Here is a 24,512-nt window from a genome sequence, read left to right as displayed (position 1 = left end):
TTATGAAACATTCTTTAAATGCCTACTCATAATATCTATCAACTGTTTTTCTGTGTTCTATGCTTCTTGCTTTAAAAAATGTTACATGTGAATTAAACAAAATATATTGAGACACATTAATCTATACCAGGATGTGTGCACTTGGCAACATTGCCATCACAGGCTTTGTTCGCCAGGCTGAGGACTTACTGTTCCCATTTTATGTATGGACAACTTCAGTACACTCTGTTGTTCTCTCTAGATCCAAGGGAATCAGTGCAGCCCATGTAAAAAAAAAAAATATGTTTTTGAGAGAAATGTGTTAAAGGGAAACATTTACAGTCTGCATGGCAATCCTCAAAGCCTCCCATCCTGCTGAGATACGGACTCACATGAAACAGTGCCACCCTATCAGTTGCACTATAGCTGAAAATACAAGAGTAGGGTGAAAAAAAAGTATGAAAAACCTGTTATTAAGGCCTGTGTTTGCCAAATTACTTATTTTAATCAGGAAGGCATTTAGTCTTGGTGTGTATCTTTTGGTATTGGAGATGTGTTTAAGACGCTGAAACAACATAAATGTTATACAGATATTTTAGCTCTCATCATTTTGGTATGGCTACTGAAGATATAGCTACACACCATCTGCTGACTGACATGGTCCTTACTTGGCTCAATTCAGGGAAGCCATCATCACAGCCCACTCTCCTATTAATCTGGCTCCAGCTCCGGGAGGCCAAAGAGATACTACACTTTGTCCATACTTCGCCCTCAGTGCCAGGGGCAAGCCAGGCCACTATTGCTTCTTCTGACTGTAACAGAGAATAACACTTTATATTGCTCCCAAGCCTTTGTTCAAGGGAAAAAATGTTTTCTGGCACACCCTTGGGTCTTGCGGTTATTTGCATATATTCAACATAACTGGTTGCACTAATGCATTCTTCACTTGCCTCTCACAGTCTGTGTGGAGGTCTTAATATGCCCTGAGAAGGGCAGCTGATCATTAACATCTGTGGCTGTAACAATTCCCCAATATGTTATATGGATGTGATGTTTAGAGTTCAAATGTTTTATTCTTGTCAGTGGTATTTCAACCTCCAAAGAATTATTTCCTCCTTAATCACGTGAGTACGTTGGTAAAAAGGAGTATTAGATTCTGCTCCTTGTAGATTCCTCATTCCTTATCCAAAATATTGTCATTATACTATAATGATACTAACTGATACGAATTTTTTTTTTTTTTAATTGAGATGGAGTCTCGCTCTGTCGCCCAGGCTGGAGTGCAGTGGTGCAATCTCGGCTCACTGCAACCTCTGCCTCCCGGGTTCAAGCGATTCTCCTGCCTCAGCCTCCTGAGTAGCTGGGACTACAGGTGCCCACCACCATGCCCGGCTAATTTTTTTTGTATTTTTAGTAGAGACAGGGTTTCACTGTGTTAGTCAGGATGCTCTTGATCTCCTGACCTCATGATTCGCCCACCTCAGCCTCCCAAAGTACTGGGATTACAGGCATGAGCCACCATGAATTTCTTAAATAAAAGGTTCAGTATTCACTGAGAAGAAACAAACATTGAATTGCAAGAGAAATAGACATGATTATGCAGAGGAAAGATATTAGAGACATTACTTCATTAACTAAAAAGTTGTTATTTTTCTGAAAAAACATAGATATGCAAAACATATATTTCTTTTAAGAGAAATCAACACATAAAAGGTTATAAGACTTAAAGCATCTTTTATTTTGTACTCATGTCAAGTAATTTCTCAGTGACTATGCAGGGAATGCATGACATCTTTTTAACTCATTCATGCATTCATGACAATAGCAGACATTTATCTAGTGCCCGTTAAATCCAGAACACAGTGATTGCTGCCTTTATTTAGTGCCTCTCATGTGTCAAGACCGCTATGGTACCTTCTTCCAGTGCACTAGTGAGCATCTCCAGATCAGTCAAAGTAGGTTGGTTCCTTGGCATACATCTACTTAGTCTCCTTTGAACAGGGATTTCGTGGGTTGGACAAATCCAATTTCTATTATTCATATGAATCACTGCAGAGACATAGGGGTGAAACTGTATCCTTTTGGTGGACCTGCCTGTGTTGGGTGGGATGCTCACATTTTTCCACATTTGATAAAAATCAAGCCTGTTCTGCCTACTCAACACTGGATAAAATGACAGTGTCATACACAGAGAACAGAACACTCCTTTGGTTGCTTCAACATTCTTTTTTTGGCCTCATTTTTCTCCCTCTCTACTGAGTTTTTGAGTCCAAATTTAGTGGTGATGACTAAGAAATTGCCAGGATGTGACAGAGCATTTAGTTCATTGAGTCCTTCCTTGCCATTTTTCAATAGTTGTAACAATTGCCAAGATTTTCTCCTGATGTTGTAGGTGCCATGTTATTCTTAACAGATACTAAATTACACTTGCAGAATCTGTCCATGCAGTGACAGCCTCATTTTACATACAGCTGATTTCATGATATGGTATTAAGGAAATTCCCTGCAGACTTTTTACTAGTTGATAATTCTGAGTCCTAGAATTTCCAATATTTAAATCGGAATCTCTGAAATTCAAATTATATAAACAATAATCAAGTGGTCTGCCATGTGCTAACGTGTCATTTTTGTTGGGGGAAGGTAGATTGGGGAAAAAATAAGACAAGTTCCCTACCATCTGGAGCTAATCATACCGTTGTGTGAGTCACAGGGCCATGCTAGAGATGTAGATAGAGTTTATGGGAGCACAGATAACAGGTGTAATCAGTTCTGATTGGGAGAGATTATATGTGATTCTGGAAACAGTCATATTTGAGCTAGGCCTTGGAGGATTAGAGGAAAGCCAGTAGGTAGAGAAACAAAGGAATGGCATTCTAAGCAAAGGAAATGAATGGCATCAGTAAAGCACAAAGGCACACATGGTTCTGTGGTGAATGACACTGGAAGATGACGCTGGAAGGCATGGTAGTGACTGAATTGTGGAGAATTTTTAAATGTTACATCAAGTTGTTTGTTGTTTTTACTATAGGCAAGGTGAAATCATCAAAATTTCCCAAGGAAGGGAACTTTGCTTTAGGAAAGCAAACCTGCCAGCTGAAGAGAAGAAACCAGTTAGGATGTTATGACAGCAGTCCAGTGAAGAGGTAATAAGGCGCAAAGTAGAGCAGTGGCATTGGGAATGGAAGGTGAAGGTCATGGATCACGGACTAGAGGGCACAGGAATGAAATGAAAGGCCCTCTGAAGTGTTAAGTGAGCAACTGCCAGGATGGTGGATTCCAATTACTAAGACAGGGAACACAGGAAAAGTAGAGGAAATGTGGCTCTGTGCTTCAATTATTATTCTTCCCTGTTTTCTGTATTGAAAAGCTTGGCTAAAATGATACCCTCTCTGTGAATCCCTCTCTAGTCCCTCAGTCAGAATTAAGTCTGGCTTTTTCTGTTTTCATACAGTACCTCCTGTAAGCCTCCCTTTCTCTCCTTATGGTAGCACACATTATATCTATGACATTTGTGTACATGCTTGATACCTACAAATATATGATAAGCTGTCTGAGGCCACATATTACTTACCTGTGAATATTTAGCACCAACTAACTACATAATGGATCCTTAGAAAATGTGCGTTAAATGAATGAATGAAGGCTGCTATCACACAAGACATTAAATGCAGCCCATTTTTGGACCCTGACTTAGAATATGCAACGATCCCATCTCACCATTCTGGAGTCAGCCATACATTGTTTATGTGGCTAATTGGTATCATTTGCCTTGATCATATGCATTTTTCACCAGATTTATTTTCAAATGGTTTGATTCTTTATGAAAGGAAAATCCATTCTCCAATGATGATTTTTTTCCGTACAGTGATTTAATTCCCAAAGAATTTCAGCAACGTTCTATGTACTTGTCCTCATCACTAAAGGAAATGTGGAGACTTCTAGTCAAATTTCTTGGTACTTTCTTGGCTTTCTCTATGTTGAGAAATCCTACAAAGAGGAGTTTTCACAGCCCATAAATAGAACATTTTGGTTCCTAACATGTGACAGTTGCCTTAGAAGTACATTGCTTCTTGAGCTAGGTTGAATTTGTGTGAATCCTCTGAATATCTATCGAGTGCGCCCCTAGGTTGAAATAACCCCAAAAGATACTTCAGTTCGTGCATTCTGGGAGCCAGATTGGGAAGGTGGGGGGAGATTAGGCAGATTACTGTGTGAAACACTGTTTGTAGAATCCCAGAAAAAAAGGAAAGGAAATTGCTTGAGTGCTTAAATTTCAGAGAAAAGCTGCCTTGCCTGAGGAATATATCCCTCTTTGCTGAAGTGACTGAGAGGGCTTCAGATGTTGCTGCTCAGCTAGTGTGTATTGCTTAAAATGGTATCCAATATGAAAATAAAGGAAGGTAGAACCATGGAGACATTGTTTTTAAAAGACTAGTGCCCCAGAAAGCTTGCAATATTTGTTTGTATACATGTTTTTGGTGATAGTACCAAGTGTTTTTCCTGATAACATCTCAGCAAATTAGCAAAAATCTGACAGTTTAATTGGTGCCTCTATGACATGTAGCTCAGTAAGCATTTTCCTAATAATCTTCCACTCCAAGTAGGCCCTTTGCTACTCTATGGATTACTTATAGATTCAAATCTACTATTCATTTCATTTAGCTTAGAAATTATCATTTTTAATGGCTGTTTATTGTACACATAGACACGTGTACACTCAAACACACAAAAGGTTTTTTGTTGTTGTTGGTTTTTTTTTGTTTGTTTCCTTGAAATGGTCTGTTGAGGGCAGGAGCCCTTCATTTGAAAAATCCAGTCTAAAGTAAAAATGGCCAACTGCATGACAGAAAACCATATTCCTGAGTTCAAAGTCCACTGGGCTGCTCTATCATGTCTGCTAGTAAAATTGCTGTAAATTCCTTGCTTTTGTATTGATTTGCATGTAAATGTTACTGTAAGGCAAGGATGGGGTGAGGGGGGAATTTTTCTTTCTGTCTCAAGTCAAGGTCCAATGATCCAAAAAAAATCAATTTGGTTTACCTAAAACTAAAAGGTAGGCTTTCTTTGTAGCATTCTTTTAGAAATATAGGCAGAAAGCATTGTAACACAGATTTCAGCCTGAGGCAATTGACAACTATAGTGTATAATAATTCAAGAATCCATGAAAATTAAGTACAAGAAGCGAATGTTTATTTTCTCATATTGAACCCTGAAGGGAATAAAGCTCCATGTGTCAGTTTTATGCTTGTCTTTTCAATCCCTGGCCCTTGTAGTTGTCCAATATATTTCACTTATGTGGCTTGTTCTAATGTTCCCATTACCTATTACAAAGAGAGCTAATCATTGATCAATAGCACTTTCACTTATGACATTTTCTAAAGCATCATGTTAAATGTTATATATAGTCTGATGGTTTCCAATGATGATAGTTTATACTATTAAAATGAGAGCACCAGTCACACAAGCTTTTACAAAGTATGTCTTAATCTCCTAAAAGGCAATACCGCATGATCCTACAGGAACTTCATAGCTATAAACACTGAACTTTTGTTTATTTACTTTTGTTGCAGGAACTTTTCACACCTGAGTGCAAATTCAAAGAATCAGTGTTTGAAAATTATTACGTGACATATTCATCAATGATATACCGTCAGCAGCAGTCAGGCCGAGGGTGGTATCTGGGTCTGAACAAAGAAGGAGAGATCATGAAAGGCAACCATGTGAAGAAGAACAAGCCTGCAGCTCATTTTCTGCCCAAACCACTGAAAGGTAAATTTGATATTGTGGGAACTATGGATTATGCTACTAAATATTTATTTATTAAATTTCAATAGTTTTGGGGGTACAGGTGGTTTTTGGTTACATAGACAAGCTCTTTAGTGGTGATTTCTGAAATTTTGGTGCACCCATCACCCAAGCAGTATACACTGTACCCAGTATGTAGTGTTTTATCCCTCACCCCACTCCCAACCTTCCCCCCAACCAAGTTCCCAAAGTCCATTATATCATGCTTATGCTTTATGTCTTCATAGCTTAGCTCCCACTTAAGTGAGAACATACAATATTTGGCTTTCCATTCCTGAGTTCCCTCACTTCGAATAATGGCCTCCAGCCCCATCCAAGTTGCTGCAAAAGACATCATATCATTCCTTTTTATGGCTGAGTAGTATTCCATGGTGTATATATACCACATTTTTTTATCCACTCGTTGATTGATGGGCACTTAAGTTGGTTCCATATTTTTGCAATTGTGAATTGTGCTGCTATAAACATACCTGTGCAGTTGTCTTTTTCATATGATGACTTATTTTCCTTTCAGTAGCTACCCGGGAGTGAGATTGCTGGATCCAATGCCACTTTTAGTTCTTTAAGGATTCTCCATACTGTTTTCCATAGTGGTTGTACTAATTTACATTCTCACCAGCATTGTAAAAGTGTTCCCTTTCACCACATCCATGCCAACATCTGTTGTTGTTTGACATTTTAATTATAGCCATTCTTGCAGCAGTAAGGTGCTATCTCATTGTGGTTTTAATTTGCATTTCCCTGATGATTAGTGATGTTGAACATTTAGAAATAGTAATTTAAAGCAGTCCTTAATAATACTTTTGAAAATGAAACAGTTGTTCCACATTAAGACATTTATTTTAAAAACTTACATTTTGTAACACTCAAAAACATTTGCTCTCCTGATTTGAATTTTTCCATAGTGCATGTACATACAGTGACACTTTACTTATGTGGAAGTAACTTACATGCTAACTCAGGACAGCCAAGACCCCCAAATTATGCTAAAATGTTGCCTGGGCAGAAACATAGCTGTTAAAAATGTGTGTACACGGCTGGGCACGGTGGCTCACGCCTGTAATCCCAGCACTTTGGGAGGCTGAGGCGGGCGGATCACGAGGTCCGGAGAATGGCATGAACCTGGGAGGCGGAGCTTACAGTAAGCCGAGATCGCGCCACTTTACTCCAGCCTGGGAGACAGAGCGAGACTCCGTCTCAAAAAACAAAACAAAACAAAAAAATGTGTGTACACTTAACACTTACCAGAGAGCTCCTTGGGTCCTCTCTAAGGGCCCAACATATTATTTCAGCAAATTTTGCTTATAGTTTTCCCATCATTATTAGCAGATTAATAGCAAATTAGAAAGGGTGAGGGACAAGAATAGGCTATGGAAGATAGGGATATAAGAAATAGTGAGATATGGTAGAGAAGAGACAGAAAATGCAGGCAAAGCAGAGGAAGACTTCAAAGAGATTACTAGCCTGTTAGAGTAGGGGTTTAGAGTAGAGGCAGACACTGTGCAATTCAAATAAGCATAGCACTGTGGTTTACAGCACATTTTTTGGAGCCAGACTACCTAGATTCAAGGCCCAACTTCACTTTTTATTCACTGGATGGTCTTGAACAGGTTATTTACCTGTTTATGCCTCAAGTTCATCTGTATAATATGGATAAGAGTACTTATAAGATTCTCATAGGGGTTAAATGGGATAATGCATGCAAAGAACGTAGAGTAGTATCTAATGTTATAAGTGTTCCATAACTATAAGCTATTATGTTTATTTATAGCACAATAATAAACTTTACCATTTACTGTACCAAGAATTATCCAATACTTAGACTCTTAAAGTGTTTCATTTTAAGGTATGATAGAAATCAGTGTTTTAAAATATTTTAAATTTTAATATTTGCATTGCACAGTATGATATAGATCATATTTAAACTTCTAAGAGGTTTATTAAATGCGTTTTTTATTAATCCTCTCTTACATAACCATATGTGATTGAAGTTAGGCACTAAAATTCTTTACACACTACTACACCAAGGCTAGATTTTTGCTTAATCTGAACCTATCCACTCTCTACTTAGTCCTTGAAAGCAGTGTTTCTCATGCCTGGCTTAAGGCACAGAAGCCTAGTAACCAAAAGAAAAGTTGAGGACCAGTGTCGCATGCCCATTTTTTAAATGTATTTTTTTCTCTTTTTCCTTTTCTGAATTTAATTTATAATTGACATAAAAAATTGTATACATTTATTATGAACAAGATATTTTGAAATATGTATACATTGTGGAATAGCTAAATCAAGCTAATTAACATATGCATTACCTCACATACTTATCATTTAGGTGTGTAGAATAGAACACTTACAAACTATTAGAAATTTTCACAATTGGTATGCCCATTTGAAGGCCTTTTACACCATCTTTGTGTGCTTTTCAGTGGCCATGTACAAGGAGCCATCACTGCACGATCTCACGGAGTTCTCCCGATCTGGAAGCGGGACCCCAACCAAGAGCAGAAGTGTCTCTGGCGTGCTGAACGGAGGCAAATCCATGAGCCACAATGAATCAACGTAGCCAGTGAGGGCAAAAGAAGGGCTCTGTAACAGAACCTTACCTCCAGGTGCTGTTGAATTCTTCTAGCAGTCCTTCACCCAAAAGTTCAAATTTGTCAGTGACATTTACCAAACAAACAGGCAGAGTTCACTATTCTATCTGCCATTAGACCTTCTTATCATCCATACTAAAGCCCCATTATTTAGATTGAGCTTGTGCAAAACAATGCCAAGCATTTTAGTGAACTAAATCTGGGAGAAGGACTGCTAAATTTTCTCATGATCTCACCTATACTTTGGGTATGATAATCCAAAAATATTTCACAGCACTAATGCTGATCAAAATTTGCTCTCCTACCAAGAAAATGTAAAAGACCACAATTGTTCTTCAAAAACAAACAAAACAAAACATAACAAAATTAACTGCTTAAATGTTTTGTTGGGGCAAACAAAATTATGTGAACTGTGTTGTTTTCTTGGCTTGATGTTTTCTATCTACGCTTGATTCACATGTACTCTCTTCTTTGGCATAGTGCAACTTTATGATTTCTGAAATTCAATGGTTCTATTGACTTTTTGCGTCACTTAATCCAAATCAACCAAATTCAGGGTTGAATCTGAATTGGCTTCTCAGGCTCAAGGTAACAGTGTTCTTGTGGTTTTACCAATTGTTTTTCTTTTTTTTTTTTTTAGATTTGTGGTATTCTGGTCAAGTTATTGTGCTGTACTTTGTGCGTAGAAATTGAGTTGTATTGTCAACCCCAGTCAGTAAAGATAACTTCAAAAAATTATCCTCAAGTGTAGATTTCTCTTAATTCCATTTGTGTATCATGTTAAACTATTGTTGTGGCTTCTTGTGTAAAGACAGGAACTGTGGAACTGTGATGTTGTCTTTTGTGTTGTTAAAATAAGAAATGTCTTATCTGTATATGTATGAGTCCTCCTGTCATTGTATTTGGCACATGAATATTGTATACAAGGAATTGTTAAGACTGGTTTTCCCTCAACAACATATATTATACTTGCTACTGGAAAAGTGTTTAAGACTTAGCTAGGTTTCCATTTAGATCTTCATATCTGTTGCATGGAAGAAAGTTGGGTTCTTGGCATAGAGTTGCATGATATGTAAGATTTTGTGCATTAATAATTGTTAAAAATCTGTGTTCCAAAAGTGGACATAGCATGTACAGGCAGTTTTCTGTCCTGTGCACAAAAAGTTTAAAAAAGTTGTTTAATATTTGTTGTTGTATACCCAAATACGCACCGAATAAACTCTTTATATTCATTCAAAGAATAATCTTCCAACATGTATTTATTGAGCGTCCATTTTGTGCCAGTAACTGAAGTAGCAACTGGAAGTAAACATTGTATAATGTAGATAAGGTCACTGTCCTCAGGTAATCTACAGTCTAGATATTCATATTAACATGAACACTTTAAAGTGTGTTTATTTTACTAGTTACTGTACTTGGACTTCAGATTGGTACAGAGGAATTCACATTCCCATTCAGTAGTCAAATTATACAAATGAGACCTTTGTGCTAGTATTTTCTCTGCCACTCACAGTGTCATTTCCCCTCTCTGTTGCTTATTTCTCTCCTCTCTAGAGGGAATACCCAGGACTAGATATCTAGTGTCCTTTCTACCTTTGAGAACTGAAGGAAAATGTAAATTTTTTTAATGTTGATGACTTTTCTCTAGCTCCCCAAAGCTGCATTGTCTGGCAATGAACACTTTGAGAACAGTCAATACAGATGGTCTCTGACTTACAGTAGTTCAACTTACATGTTTTGGGGGGCTTTACAGTGGTACAGAAGCAATAGGCATTTAGTAGAACTCATATTTTAAGCGCCCATACAACCATTTTGCTTTTTATTTCCAGTATGGTATTCAATAAATGGCATGAGATATTCAACACTTTATTACAAAATATGCTTTGTAGTACATGATTTTGTCCAACTGTAAGCTAATATAAGCGTTCTAAGTACATTTAAAGTAGGCTAGGCTAAGCTATGATGTTTGCTAGGTTAGGTGTATTAAATGCATTTTCAACTTAAGACGGGTTTATTGGTATGTGACCCCATTGTAAGTGAAGGATCATCTGTATATGGAGGGAAGAATTGTGAAATACATAACACGTAATTGACTAGTGCTTTTCAGAGCATCTGCAAATAAAATTACTGTGACCCCAAACAGCCTGCTTTTGCAAGGAGGGGAGACTCCTCATTTCTAAGATGTTTGGACCAGATTCAGCATGAGCTCCTATCCCTGCCCACCCCAGCCAAGTCTAGTCACCTTGTGATTTCATGAGCTAAGTCCTCCTCATCCTGCTTCATCCTGCCTGAGCTCTAAACACACCTACATGAGGTAAGCCCACCTGCCTATCTTGGATGCAGGATCCTTTGTACCATGTTTTAAAAATGAGGAGACTCTCACTCAACCACCTCTCCCTATTAACTCTTACTAATTTTTCAATCAGTAGGGAAAAGTAGTGCATTGTCTCCCTCTTTCTCTAAGAACTTTAAAGTTTGGTCACTGACTACTTCAGTTGCTGATCTTGCTTTTTCTGTTGTTCAGAAACAGTGTAGGTCTGCTGGTAATAAGCAAATTAGCACTATGTGGGTCTCAGGGATGCCTGCATTAATAGGATGGAGTCAAAATGCCCAGGAAGAATCCTTTACCCCCAGCATTCTTTTTGAGCTGCCTTAAAGTTGTTTTAAACAGACAGTGGTGTTAAAATAAATTAATAAGTAAATGAATAGTCCTCAAACCTTCCTACAAGTGATGATATCAATACTTTCACGCATCTTCATTACACACACACATACACACACACCCTTTCCCACCCCATCCCCTCATGCACATCCTTTAGTAGCAGTCCTCCTGGCAGAAAATATTAGTCCTGCCACATAACTGATGAAAGAAAAAAAAGACTCTTTAGTCAAATAGTTGTGGGAAACACTTCAAATACTATTGGTCTCAGATATTAGCTCACATCAGAATCACCTGGAAGGCTTGTACGACTCAGATCACTGGACTTCACCTTCAGAGTTTCTGATTGAGTGAGTCTTGTGTGGGCCCAAAACTTGGCATTTCTAACAAGTTTCCAGGTGATGCTGAGGCTGTTGATCCTTGGGACTTTCAGAACCACTGGTATTAGTTCATTCTCACGCTGCTATATAGATACTACCTGAGACTGGGTAATTTATAAAGGATAGAGGTTTAATTGACTCGAAGTTCTGCATGGCTGTTACAATCATGGCAGAAGATGAAGGGGAAGCAAGGACCTTTTTCACATGGCAGCAGGAGAGAGAATGGGAAAGCGCCACTTATCAATCAGATTTAGTGAGAACTTCCTCACTATATGAGACAGCATGGGGAAACCGCCCCGAGGATCCAATCACCTCCCACCAGGTCCCTCCCTCAACACATTGGGATTACAATTCTAAATGAGATTTAGGTAGGGACACAGAGCCAAACCATATCACACTGGCATACACTATTCCTTTCTTCAGGATTAGTGTGCATTAGCAGATTAATTTCTGAAAAGTCTTGTGTTAAAGAAATCTGTTTAACTTTTACAAATGCTGAGACAAACTTACTGGGCCACAAAGCCACATTTTCATGGAGCGTCTATTAACATTGCAGTAGAGTGGTAGTCCTCAAGCTTTTTATGTGTACCTGAATCACCTGTGATGTTTTATGTGCTTCTTTTGTTTTAAGCTTGGCCTGGGAATCTCCTGAATCTGATACCTACTGTTCTATGCCACAGCACTTAATGTCAGTGTTCTATGGCATAGCACTTAATGTCAGTTTGCCACCCCATCTGTGAACGTATATTCAATCATTACACTGTATTTAGCCTGAGATTGAATATGGAAAAGAAAACAACACTTTCTTCAGGCTTTTTGCAACTTTTTAAAAGCAAAACAGGCTCCAATTCCCCCTCCCAGGAGTTTGTTTGTCTCCAAAGAGAGCACATGCGCATTGCCATGGAATCCTTAAAGGACTGAGAGGGAAGTGATCTGTGGCACCCCTCCCCTCCCTAACCAGAGCATTTGTTCCAGTTTTAAGCCAGTCAAGCTCACCGAAGGGTTTTTCAAAGACCTTAGCTACATGGATTTAACTTTTCCAAGCATCCATTGTCCAAATGAACGTATGAGGGAAAATGAATATCTCTTCATGTACATCAGCTGACCATAACTATGCTGTGGATAAGGGGTGGTGGGATCAGAACTGATAACCATTTTCAACAAACTTCATACAAATGTGTCTTAGAAGCCTCATTTAGATGAGATGTCATTCATGGGTAAAATTGAAATGTGCCTTCACTGGCAGAGTCTTTAAACAACAATCTCTTCAAGACAATCTACGCTTTTTTCTATTGTTTCTGAAAATCCTTTCAACCTCTATTCAAAGCCATTTTCGCACTTTAGAAATTGATTACAGCAGGACTCTAATTGTCAGTACAAAAATCTGTACAGGGATATGGCAGTGGTATAATAGATGACCATTTCCAATTATAAAACAATTAGCAAAGTATAGCAAGGTCAGGCCACTAGTACCCTTCAAATTCTTAACCATATTTACAAGGACAACTTTTCATAACTTTTATTGCTCTGTCCACAAAGATGTGGTCTCATGGTTTCACACGATTGAGAATGCTACAAGTAATAGTATACTGAAAAGAACATGTCTCTAATTCTGGACTGCTCTTTATCTCCAAGAAACAGAGAGAGAGAGAATGAAAAAAAATCCCAGCTTAGAGGAATTTTGGAAGTTACTCTTCATGAACCGTCACATTTTCTGGGCCTTTTTAATCTTTAAACACTGTTACTCTTTAGAGGTTGGTTTGAATTTGTTGCACAGAGAACAATAATCTATGACAAATCAATGAGCCCTTTTGCTAATATCACATGAGTACAAGTATCTTGTATTTCTCATCACATTTACCATAATAAAGAATGCAGACAAATATAATACATGGCATCATTTTGGGGATTTTCCAATTTCTATGTGGGCATACTGGAAGAAGTTTGTAACAGTTGCAGTTCTGTCACAATGCAGGAAGTCTTTCTAGAACACGCAATGTGGATGATTTTCAGTTTTAGAATTGTAAACTAATTAACCAAATGTCAATTCAGTTTCTCATTTTTTATTAGTTTTTGTTACAAACACTGCCTCTCTCTTTCTCTTTTGTACAAACACTTCACACACACACACACACACGCACACACACACAGGCACACACATAGATGTGCCTCCAAAAGAACTCAGAGATGCTGTCTTCCTCTGGGAGGATGATCATATGTCTATTCAGTTGGGAGAATGGAGCAGTCAAGTTCAAAATCCATGGCTCTCTGGCTTCAGAAGCTATCCTTTCAGCTGTGACACACACACTAAATAGTATTGCCCAGGTTTGCCCTACAACATGTTAGCATAGCTGCATATTTTGTACTGTAATAATGTGTACGCTCTTAACAATTTGTTTTTAATGCTGTGTAAAGTTAGCAATTAGAGTAAGAGAAATGTATGGGATAATGATTGAGTAAAAACTCAGCTCCTTTGAGTCAATCACTCAGCTTATTGGCACAGTAGATACTTATTACCTTAAATACTGTCAGTGCTGCACAGCACATTACTGAGGCCTGGATAAAGCATTCACACAAAGATAAATGGATTGAAACTGCGTCAATTTTGTAGAAAAAGATATTCTGGGGTTTAGTAACAGAGAATTTTTCTTTCCTTACTGGGATTAATAAAGTGGAACTCCAATTGAAAGTAACTATTCAGTTTTATGTTCTTCACGTACGGAAACCTCTCTGTCACTAACACCCTGGGACAAACTGGATGATTACAATCCAAGTGTTATTTTCTTCTTCAAAAATTTCAAAACCAGAAAGAATTAGTTCTCCAAGTCTGGTTATACTATAGTTTTCTTATTAATGTAAAACAGCTGAATAAAACAGCTTGAACAATGTTTGACTTTTCATAGGTCTTAAGAACATTTCAAAATACACCACCAATATATTTACCAACATATTTAGTGCCAGATATACACAAAATAAACACTACCCTATTGTTTCTGTGTGCGTGTATGTGTGTGTGTGTGTACGTGTGTGTAGCAGGACACTAAATAAAGAAGTCATGTTGCTATTTTTAGGGAAGTTTTGGTAAAGAGAGCTTCAAAGTTCCTCGGAGTCACCTGCAAGGCTAACTGTACTAAAAGCGGAATTTGCATGATCTTTCTACAAACTCTCCGTGTAGAGTGGTAGATAGACATGCAAGCATCACACTTAGACTACAATAAATGCTGCAGTGTAAAACATACAATGAAGGAAAAATTTTTGATTGGGGAAATTTAAACATTTTCAAAGACGAGTTAATTTTTCAGTGGAGTCTTAAAAGATGAGTAGGAATTCAACAGCCAGAAGGGAAGTGTAGACGCTCCATGTCAAATAAAACAAAACAGAACAGAATAGTATAAGTGAAGGCATAGAGCTTCACATGAAAGGCGCGTGAAATAGCACTGGGTATCTCAAAAATATTAATTAGCCTAGTGTAGCTGGACAATGAGGGGCAGAGCCCCTGGTATGCAGGTGATGTCTGGGAAAGGAGCAATCTTTCTACAGTGCCTCATTCCATCATACCTCATTACCAGAAAAAGATTATGAGCCACTTAGGTCTGTATTATTTGAGCATCTCTGAAATGGAGTTGCTCTACACGTTTTGTAGAAACCTAATGAGTAATTTATTCTCGTCAGTAGACAAAATGAAAGAAAATGGACTATGAGCAAAGTATGATTCACAACCTTGCCTATTAGGCTACAGAAGATTGCTCTACTAATTCCTCCTTTTCTTCTGTTGAACAATCTGTATTTTGCCTGCTCAAAAAGGAATTCCTCAAGTTATAGGGGTAGTTTGACCAGTACAATCATATAAGAAAAAAATCAGCAAAATTATGTTCTAACAACATCTTCCCATCTAAAGTGCACATTTTATTTTTTTAAGGTGACATAATTACTATGAACAACCGAAATGGTATATAAAGGTGAAAAATTAATTTTTTTTACAGCTCCACGTTACCTCAACCCCTAGACCCTGGTAACCACCATTCAACTCTCTGTTTCCATTAGTTCAACTTTTTAAGCTTCTTTTTATATAAAGGATGTCATGTAGTATATTTTCTTTTTGCATCTGGCTTATTTCACTTAGTTTGCTTATTTCAAAATGCTCTGAAGTTTCATCCATGTTTATGTAAATAGAAGGAGTTCCCTCTTTATATGGCTAAGATATATATATAACATTTTCTTTCTTCATTCATCTGTCCATGAGCACTTAGGTTGTTCCATAACTTATCTATTGTGAATAATGGTGCAATGGGCGTGCAGATGTCTGTTTGGCATACTGATTTAATTTCCTTTGGATATATAACCAGAAGTGGGAATGCTGGATCACACAGTAGTTCTATTTTTACTTTTATGAAGATCTCCATACTGTTTTACATAATGGCTATACTAATTTACATTCCCATAAACAGTGTACAAGAATACCTCCTTGCCAGCACTTATTATCTTTTAAGTTTTGGATAATATTATTCCTATTAATAACAAGTGTGATATTACATTGTGGTTTTGATCTGCATTTCCCTTATGATTAATGATGTTAAGTACCTTTTCAGATATATGTTGGCCATTTGTATGTCTTCCTTGGAGAGATGTCTATTCAGCTCCTTGGTCCATTTTTCAAAATACAGTTATTTGTATTTTTGCTATTGAGTTGTATGAGTTCCTTATATATTTTGGATATTAACCCCTTATGAGAAATATGGTTTGCAAATATTTTCTCCTATTCCACAGGTTGCCTTTTCATTTTGTCGATTGTTTCCTTTGTTGGGCAGATAATTTTTTTATTTTATTTATTTTTTGAAACAGTGTCTCTGTCACCCAGGCTGGAGTGCAGTGGCAAGATCATGGCTCACCACAGCCTTGACCTGCCCAGGATCAGGTGATCCTCCCACCTCAGTTTTTGTATTTTTAGTAAAGATGGAGTTTCACCATGTTGCCCAGGCTGGTCTCAAACTCCTGGGCTCAAGCCATCTTGCCCACCTTGGGACCTCCCAAAATGTTAGGATTAGAGGCATGGGCCACCATTCCTGGCTTTGAAACTTTTTAATTTAATGTAGTCTGACTTGTTTATTTTTACTTCGTTGCATGTGCTTTTGGTGTTACAGCCAAAAAAAGTTATTGCCAAGACCAATGCCATAGACTTTATTTCTTATTCTAGTAATTTTACAATTTTAGGTCTTATGTTTAAGTTTTTAATCTATTTTGAGTTGACTTTTGTGTATGGTATAGGATAAGGGTCCAATTTCATTATTTCGTATTTGGATATTGAATGTTTAAAATACCATTTATTGAATGGACTATATTTCCCCATGATGTATTTTTAGTGCCTTTGTTGAAGATTAGTTGATCATATATGTGTGGGTTTGTTTCTTGGCTTTCTATTCTGTTCCATTGGTCTGTGTGTCTGCTTCTATGCCAATACCATACTGTTTTGATTACTATAGCTTTATAATATAATTTGAAATCAGGAAATGTTCTAAACTTCTTTCTCAAGATTGTTTTAGATCTTTGGGGACTTAGGTGGTTCCATATGGATTTAAGAATTTTTGTCTATTTCTGTAAAAAATTATATTAAGATTTTGATAGTGCTTGCATTGACTCTGTAGATCACTTTGGTTAGTATCAACATTTTTGCAAAATTAATTCTTCCAAACTATGAACACAGGATACTGTTGCATTTATTTCTCTTCTTCAATTCCTTTCATCAGTATTTTATAGTTTTTAATGTACAGATTTTTCACCACCTTGGTTAAACTTATTCCTAAGTACATTTTCCTTTTTGATGCAATTGCAAATGGGATTGTTTTTCTAATTTATTTTGTTTGTTTTTGAGATGGCATCTTGCTCTGTCACCCAAGCTGGAGTGCAGTGGTGTGATCTTGGCTCACCACAACCTCTGCCTCCTGAGTTAAAGGGATTCTCTTGCCTCAGCCTCCAAAGTAGCTGGGATTACAGGCGCCTGCCACCATGCCCGGCTAATTTTTGTACTTTTAGTAGAGACGGGGTTTCACCATGTGGGCCAGGCTGGTCTCAAACTCCTGACCTCAGGTGATCCACCTTCCTTGGCCTCCCAAAGTGCTGGGATTACAGGCGTGAGCCACTGCACCCAGCCACTAATTTATTTTTTGGATAGTTCATTGTTAGTGTACAGAAACAACTGATTTTTTATGTTGATTTTGTATCAACATTGGTGAATTCCACCCAACAGTTGAGGAAAAACTAATACCAATCCTTCTCAAAATCTTCCAAAAAAATGAAGAGGAAAGAGCACTTCCAAACTCATTTTATGAAGCCAGCATTATTCTCATACCATTCCAGACAAGGACACTACAAGAAAAAAAAATTACAGGCCCAAATCCCTGTTGAACATAGATGCAAAAATCCACAACAAAATACTATCTAAAATAACTTAACATCACATTTAAAGGATCATTCACCATAATCAAGTGGGATTCCACCAATTTCACTTGGGTAGAATTCACCAATGTTGATAAAAAATCAACATAAAAAATCAGTTGTTTCTTCACACGAACAATGAACTATCCAAAAAATAAAGAACACAATCCCATTTGCAATTGCAAAAAAATACTTAGAAATAAATTTAGCAAAGGAGGTGAAAGACCTTTATATTAAAAACTACAAAATATTGATGAAAGTAATTGAAGAAGACAAAGGGAACAGATCCATTTGTTCATAGATTGGAAGAATTAATATTACAGAAATGTTAATACTAACCAAAGTGATGTACAGAGTCCATGCAAGCCCTATCAAAATCTTAATAGAATTTTTAACAGACATAAAAAAAATTACAAAATTCATATGGAACCACGTAAGTCCCCAAAAATCTTCACAACTTTACTGAATTTATTTATCACTTCTAACATTTTTCTGTTGGAGTCATTGGGTTTCTGTATTGAAGACCATGTGATTTGAAACAGACCATTTTACTTCTTCTGTCCTGGTTTGCGTGCATTTTATTTCTTTTTCTCGACTTACTGCTCTAAGCAGAACTTCAAGTACCATGTGGAATAGAAGTAGCAAGAGTGAGCACTCTCTTCTTCATCCTGATTTCAGAAGAAAAGCTTTCAGCATTTCGCTACTGACTATGATGTTAGATGTGAGTTTGTCATATATATGGCCTTTGTTATATTTAGGGATATTCCTTCTCTACCTAATGTTTTGAAAGTTTTCATCATGAAGGGTGTTGATTTTTTTTCAAATGCCTTTTCTGTATCTGTTGAAATGATCATATGATTATTATCCTTCATTGTCTTATTGTTCATATTTATTGATTTGAGTATGTTGAGCCATCCTTGTATCCCAGGGATAACTCTCACTTGATTATGGTGAATGATCTTCTTAATGTGATGTTAAGTTCTTTTAGCTAGTATTTGGTTGTGGATTTTTGCATCTATGTTCAACAGGGATTTGGGACTATATTCTTTTTTTTTCTTGTAGTGTCCTTGCCTGGCTTTGGTAGGAGAATAATGCTGGTTTCATAAAATGAATTTAGAAGTGCTCCTTACTCTTCTTTTTTTTTTTTTTTTGGGAGATTTGAGAAGGATTGGTATTATATTTTCTTTAAATGTTGGGTAGAATTCACCACTGAAGCCATCTGGTTCTGGGCTTTACTTTGTTGGGAAGTTCTTTTTTAAAAAATTGCTGATTCAATATTCTTTTTCATTATTGGTCTCTACAGATTCTCTATTCATGATTCAGTCTTGCTAGGTTGTGGTATGTTTCTATAAATTTATCTGTTTCTTCTAGATTACCCAACTTGTGTCTAATTGTTCATAAGTCTCTAATGATCATTTATATTTCTATGGTATCAGTTGTAATGTCTTCTCTTTCATTTCTGATTTTGTTTTTGTGTCTTTTCTCTTTCATTCTTAGTTACTCTAGCTAAAGGCTTGTCTGTTTTTTAATCTTTTCAAAAAACAACTCAGTTTTATTGCTCTTTTTTATTTTTCTAGTTTTTATTTCACTTTTTTCTGTTCTGATATTTACTTCATTCTTTCTTCTGACTTTGGGATTAGTTTATTGTTCTTTTATAGTTCCTTGAGGTGTAAAATTAGGTCGTTTATTTGATTTTTTTTTTCTTAATGTAGGCATTTATCACTGTAAACTTCCTTCTTAGAAACGCCTTTTGCTGCATCCCATATATTTTGGTATGTTGTTTTTCCACTTTTGTTTGTCTCAAGTTTTTTAAATTTTTCTTTTGATTTGCTCTTTGATTCTTTGAATATTTAGGAGTGTATTGTTTAATTTCCACATATTTGTGAATTTTACAGTTGTCCTCCCTTTATTGATTTCCAGTTTCTTACCATTGTGGTCAGAAAAGATATTTGGTATGATTTCAATCTTCTTAATTTTGTTAACACTTGTTTTGTGGCCTAACATTTGATGTATCTTCAAGATGTACCTGTGCAATTACTTGGGAAGAATGTACATTCTGTTGCTTTTGGAGGGAATGTTTTGTATCTGTTAGGTCCATTTGGTCTAAAGTGTAGTTCAAGTCAATTCCCTATTGATTTTCTGTCTGGGTGATCTGTCCATTGTTGAAAGCTGGGTATTAAAGTCCTCTACTACTGTACTATTACAGTCTATATTTCCTGTTCAGATCTATTAATATTTGCTTTATATATTTAGGTGATCCAATGTTGGGTGTGTATATATTCAAAATTGCATCTTGTTGATGAATTGACTCACTTATTTTTATATAATGGTATTGTCTCTTGTTACAGTTTGTGACTTTAAGTCTATTTTGTCTCATATAGTATAGGTGTCTCTGCTTCTTTCTGGTTTCTATTTACATGCAATATCTTTTTAATCTCTTCACTTTCAGTTTATATGTGTCCTTGCAGCTAAAGTGACTATCTTATAGATAGCAAGAACTTAGGTCTTCCTTTTTCATCCATTCAGCCACTCACTGTCTTTTGATTAGAGAATTTAATCTACTTACATTAAAATTAATGACTTATAGGTAAAGACATACTATTGCTATTTTGTTAAATGTTTTCTAGATGTTTTGTAAGTTTTTTTGTTTCTTCCTCTCTTGCTGTCTTTGTGATTGATGATTTTCCTGTAGTACTATGGTTTGATTTCTTTTAATTTTTATTTTTATTTAAGTTCCAGGGTACATGTACAGGATATGCAGGTTTGTTACATAGGTAAACATGTGCCATGGTAGTTTGCTGAACCTTCAACCCATCACTGCGGTATTCAGCCAAGCATGCATTAGCTATTTTTCCTGACGTTATCTCTCCCCACACCCCACCCCACTTGACAGGCCCCAGTGTGTGTTGTTCCCCTCCCTGTGTCCATGTGTTCTCATGTTCAGCTCTCACTTATAAGTGAGAATAAGCAGTGTTTGGTTTTCTGTTCCTGCAATAGCTTGCTAAGAATAATGGCTTCCAGCGCCATCTATGTCCCTGCAAATGACATCTCATTCCTCTTTATGGCTGCATAGTATCCCATGGTGTATATGTGCCACATTTTCTTTATCCACTCTATCATTGATGGGCATTTGGGTTGATTCCATATCTTTGCTCTTTTGAACAGTGCTGCAATGAACATATGCGTGCATGTATCTTTGCAATAGAGTGATTTATATTCCTTTGGGTATATACCTAGTAATGGGATTGCTGGGTCAAATGTTATTTCTGGTTCTAGATCTCGGAGAAATCACCACACTGTCTTCCACAATGTTTGAGCTAATTTACTTTCCCACCAGCAGTGTAAAAGTGTTCCTATTTCTCTGCAACCTTGCCATCATCTGTCATTTTTTGACTTTTTAATAATCATCATTGTGACTGGCATGAGATGGTATCTCCTTGTGGTTTTGATTTGCATTTCTTTAATGATCAGTGATGTTGAACTTTTTTTCATATGTTTGTTGGCCTCATGAATGTCTTTTTTTGAGAAGTGTGTGTTCACGTCCTTTGCCCACTTTTTGATGCGGTTTTTTTTTTTTTCTTGTATATTTGCTTAAATTCCTTGTAGATTCTGGATATTAGACCTTTGTCAGATGGATAGACTGCAAAATTTTCTCCCACTGTGTAGGTTATATGTTCACTGTGATAGTTTCTTTCTTTTTATATTATACTTGAAGTTCTGGGGTACATGTGCAGAATGTGCAGGTTTGTTACATAGGTATACACATGCCATGGTGGTTTGCTGCACCCATCAACCCGTCATCTATATTAGGTGTTTCTCCTAATGCTTTGACTTCACTATTTCTTTCATTTGATTGAGTATGCTGTGGATGTTTTCTGTTACATTTTTAAATTTTATTCATTGTATTCTTCAGCTTCAAAATTTCTGTTTGTTTGTTTTTCACAGTTTCTATCTCTTTGTTGAACTTATTATTTTGGTCATACATTGTTTTTCTGATTCTACTGACTTCTCTGTGTTCTCATGTAGCAACCCAAGCTTATTTAAAACAATTATTTTTAATATTTTGTCAGGAAATTTGTAGATCTCCATTTTTTTTTGTTGGCAACTGGAAAATTATTGAGTTTCTTTGGTGGTATTATTTTTGTGTTGTTTTTGGCAGGTGTTCCTTGAAATCTCATGTTGCCATGTTCACATTTGAAGAAGTAGTCTCCTCCTTCAGCCTATACTGACTGGCTTCAGAAGAGAAACAGTTATACCAGTTAGCCTGACTAGGGATACTAAGACTCTTGCACATCTTTTCTGTAGATGTATCACTCAACCTCTTTTTGAGAAATTTTAAGATTATCTGTATTTTCTTAATCTCATAAAACCAAACCAAATTCTGAGAGTTTCCCATTTGTTTTCTCTAACGTGGTGCCCTGAAGTGCTCAAGTTTTTGTGCCTTCTCCCATTCCCACAGAGTCAAGCTGCCTGCCTCTGCATGCTCACAAGTTCACACTCACGGTCAGGGTTTGGGCCATGTGTGGGGAGCAAGCCAAGGTAGAGGAGGGAGGGAGACATGCTAAGTTTTGGGAGCATGCATGTGTCAGTTTCGGGGGTCTACAGTTCAGGCATCCCAAGCCACTAGTGGGTGGGCCTCCTGATGGAGTCTATGAAGTTGTTAGTAGTATATGTTTCCCTTTGTTGAATTTCCAGTCTCTGGTTGCTGTGAGTCCCTACCTCTGTTCCCTGCTCACAGCCTCTCAGTCACTCAGCCATGATGATCCCCTCAGTATTCTGAGTGGGGATAGAAAGAAGTAGGCCTCTTGGTCAGTGTCCCATATGGCTAGGAAAGCCAGGCACTCATTTACTACACTCTCCCTTTCACCCAGTGGAGAAATCATGAGTCAAAGTTGTATCTCTTGGCATTGAGTTCTGCTAGCTTGAGAGAGGGTTGACATAAGTAGTGAAACTATTTTCGGGTTCTTTTCAATGTGCCTAGTCTCATAATTGTTTTGCTCCATCTGTGAGCTGGACTACCAGACTCCCACAAAGGTACTCTCATACTTGAGTGGTTGTCAAAATTGTAGATACTGGGGACATGACAGGAGAAAATTCCTATTCTGCCATCTTGCTGACATCACCCCAATATCTAAAATGCATATTTTAATTATTTTTTTCCTTGTATAAAGTTTATTTTGGAATTGTTGAGTTTTACAAAATAATTTAAAATATTCTCTCTCTCTCTCTCTCTCTCTGGGGTTGAGGTCTCACTCTGTCACCCAGGATGGATTACAGTGGCACAATCGCAGCTCGCTGCAGCCTCGAATTTCTTGGTTCAAGTGATCCTCCCACTTCAGTCTCCTGAGTAGCTGGGACTACAAGGCGTGTGCCACCATGCCCAGCTAATATTTTTAAATTTTTTGTAGAGATGGGGTCTCACTATGTTGCCCAGGTGGGTCTTGAACTCCTGGCTTTATGTGGTCCTCCCATCTCCACCTCTCAAGTCACGAGGATACCAATTGTGAGTCACTGTGCCCAGCTATCCCCTCTCTCTCTCACACACATGTGTGCATGCACAGACACACACACATCTCATGTTCATTCTCTTTACCATGATGATCCTTGGTTCTTTTACACAGCTTCTTTCAGTTTACCTTAAAATTTAGCTCAACACAAATTTTAAAAAACCTATAGTTACAATTTAATTTGGCTTGGTCCACACCTCTAACCAATTTGATACAATCTCCAAGTTAAGGTTACAAGTTAGTTGATTACATTCACTTCCAAATATTTCCCCCAACATTTCATTATGAAAATATATCCATCAATTAATGCTCTTATCTATAAAATAATTATTTTTTTGCATTTCAAAATAAGTTACAGACATCAATGCACTTCATCTTTAAACCCTTTATCATGCATATCAGGAAGTAGAGTTTAATATTTCTATACTTCTTTGGGGAGAAATGGAGCTAAAATTATATACTGTATCATATACAAACCTGTTAGGTATATCAATTCATGTGTATTGACAAATGCGTACACCATGTAACAGAAACTCCTTTCAAGATATAGAATATTCCTATCACTACAAATATTAATCACCAAAACAATGGGGAGAATGTCTCTAGGGCGTGTCAGAGACCTTCACAGCAGCCTCTCCCATTATAGGCCAGGAGGCCTTGAAGGAAAAAAATGGTTTAGTGGGCCAGGCCTCAGGCACCCCCCTTGCTCTTTGCAGCCTTGAGACATGATGCCCTGCATCCCAGCTGCTTCAGCTTCAGCTGTGGCCAAAAGGGGCCAACATACAGCTCAGGCCATTGTTTCAGAGAGTGCAATCCCCAAGCTTTGGCAGCTTACACATGGTGTTGGGCTTGCAGGTGCACAGAAGTCAAGAATTGAGGTTTGGGAACCTCTGCCTAGATTTCAGAGGATGTATGGAAATGCCTGGATGTCCAGACAGAAGTCTGCTGCAGGGGTAGAGCTCTCAGGGAGAACCTCTGCTAGGGCAGTGCAGAAGGGAAATGTGGGGTTGGAGCTCCCCCACAGAGTCTTCACTGGGGCACTGTGTAGTGGAGCTGTGAGAAGAGGGCCATAGTCCTCCAGACCCCAGAATGGTAGATCCACCAATAGCTTACACCGTGCACCTGGAAAAGCCACAGGCACTCAACACCAGCCCATGAA

At 37.4% G+C, this 24,512-nt stretch overlaps 1 protein-coding gene across 2 annotated transcripts in view; it reads left to right on the top strand.

Annotated features, from left to right (window-relative positions):
* Window positions 1-10,070, top strand: part of FGF13 (fibroblast growth factor 13) — a 605,359-nt gene extending 595,289 nt beyond the window's left edge. Inside the window, exons 6-7 of one of the 2 annotated variants that reach the window (XM_032757733.2) lie at window positions 5,550-5,748; window positions 8,208-10,070. In XM_032757733.2, coding sequence (XP_032613624.1) covers window positions 5,550-5,748; window positions 8,208-8,344 — 336 coding nt within the window. In that variant the 3' untranslated portion in view covers window positions 8,345-10,070. The remainder of the gene's footprint in view (window positions 1-5,549; window positions 5,749-8,207) is intronic. The other variant, XM_032757735.2, reaches the window with a different exon arrangement.
* Window positions 10,071-24,512: the final 14,442 nt, after the last annotated feature.

Source organism: Hylobates moloch, unplaced genomic scaffold, assembly GCF_009828535.3.
Source record: "Hylobates moloch isolate HMO894 unplaced genomic scaffold, HMol_V3 SCAFFOLD_7, whole genome shotgun sequence".
Classification (NCBI taxonomy): domain Eukaryota; kingdom Metazoa; phylum Chordata; class Mammalia; order Primates; family Hylobatidae; genus Hylobates; species Hylobates moloch.
This window is presented reverse-complemented; position numbering and strand designations above follow the sequence as displayed.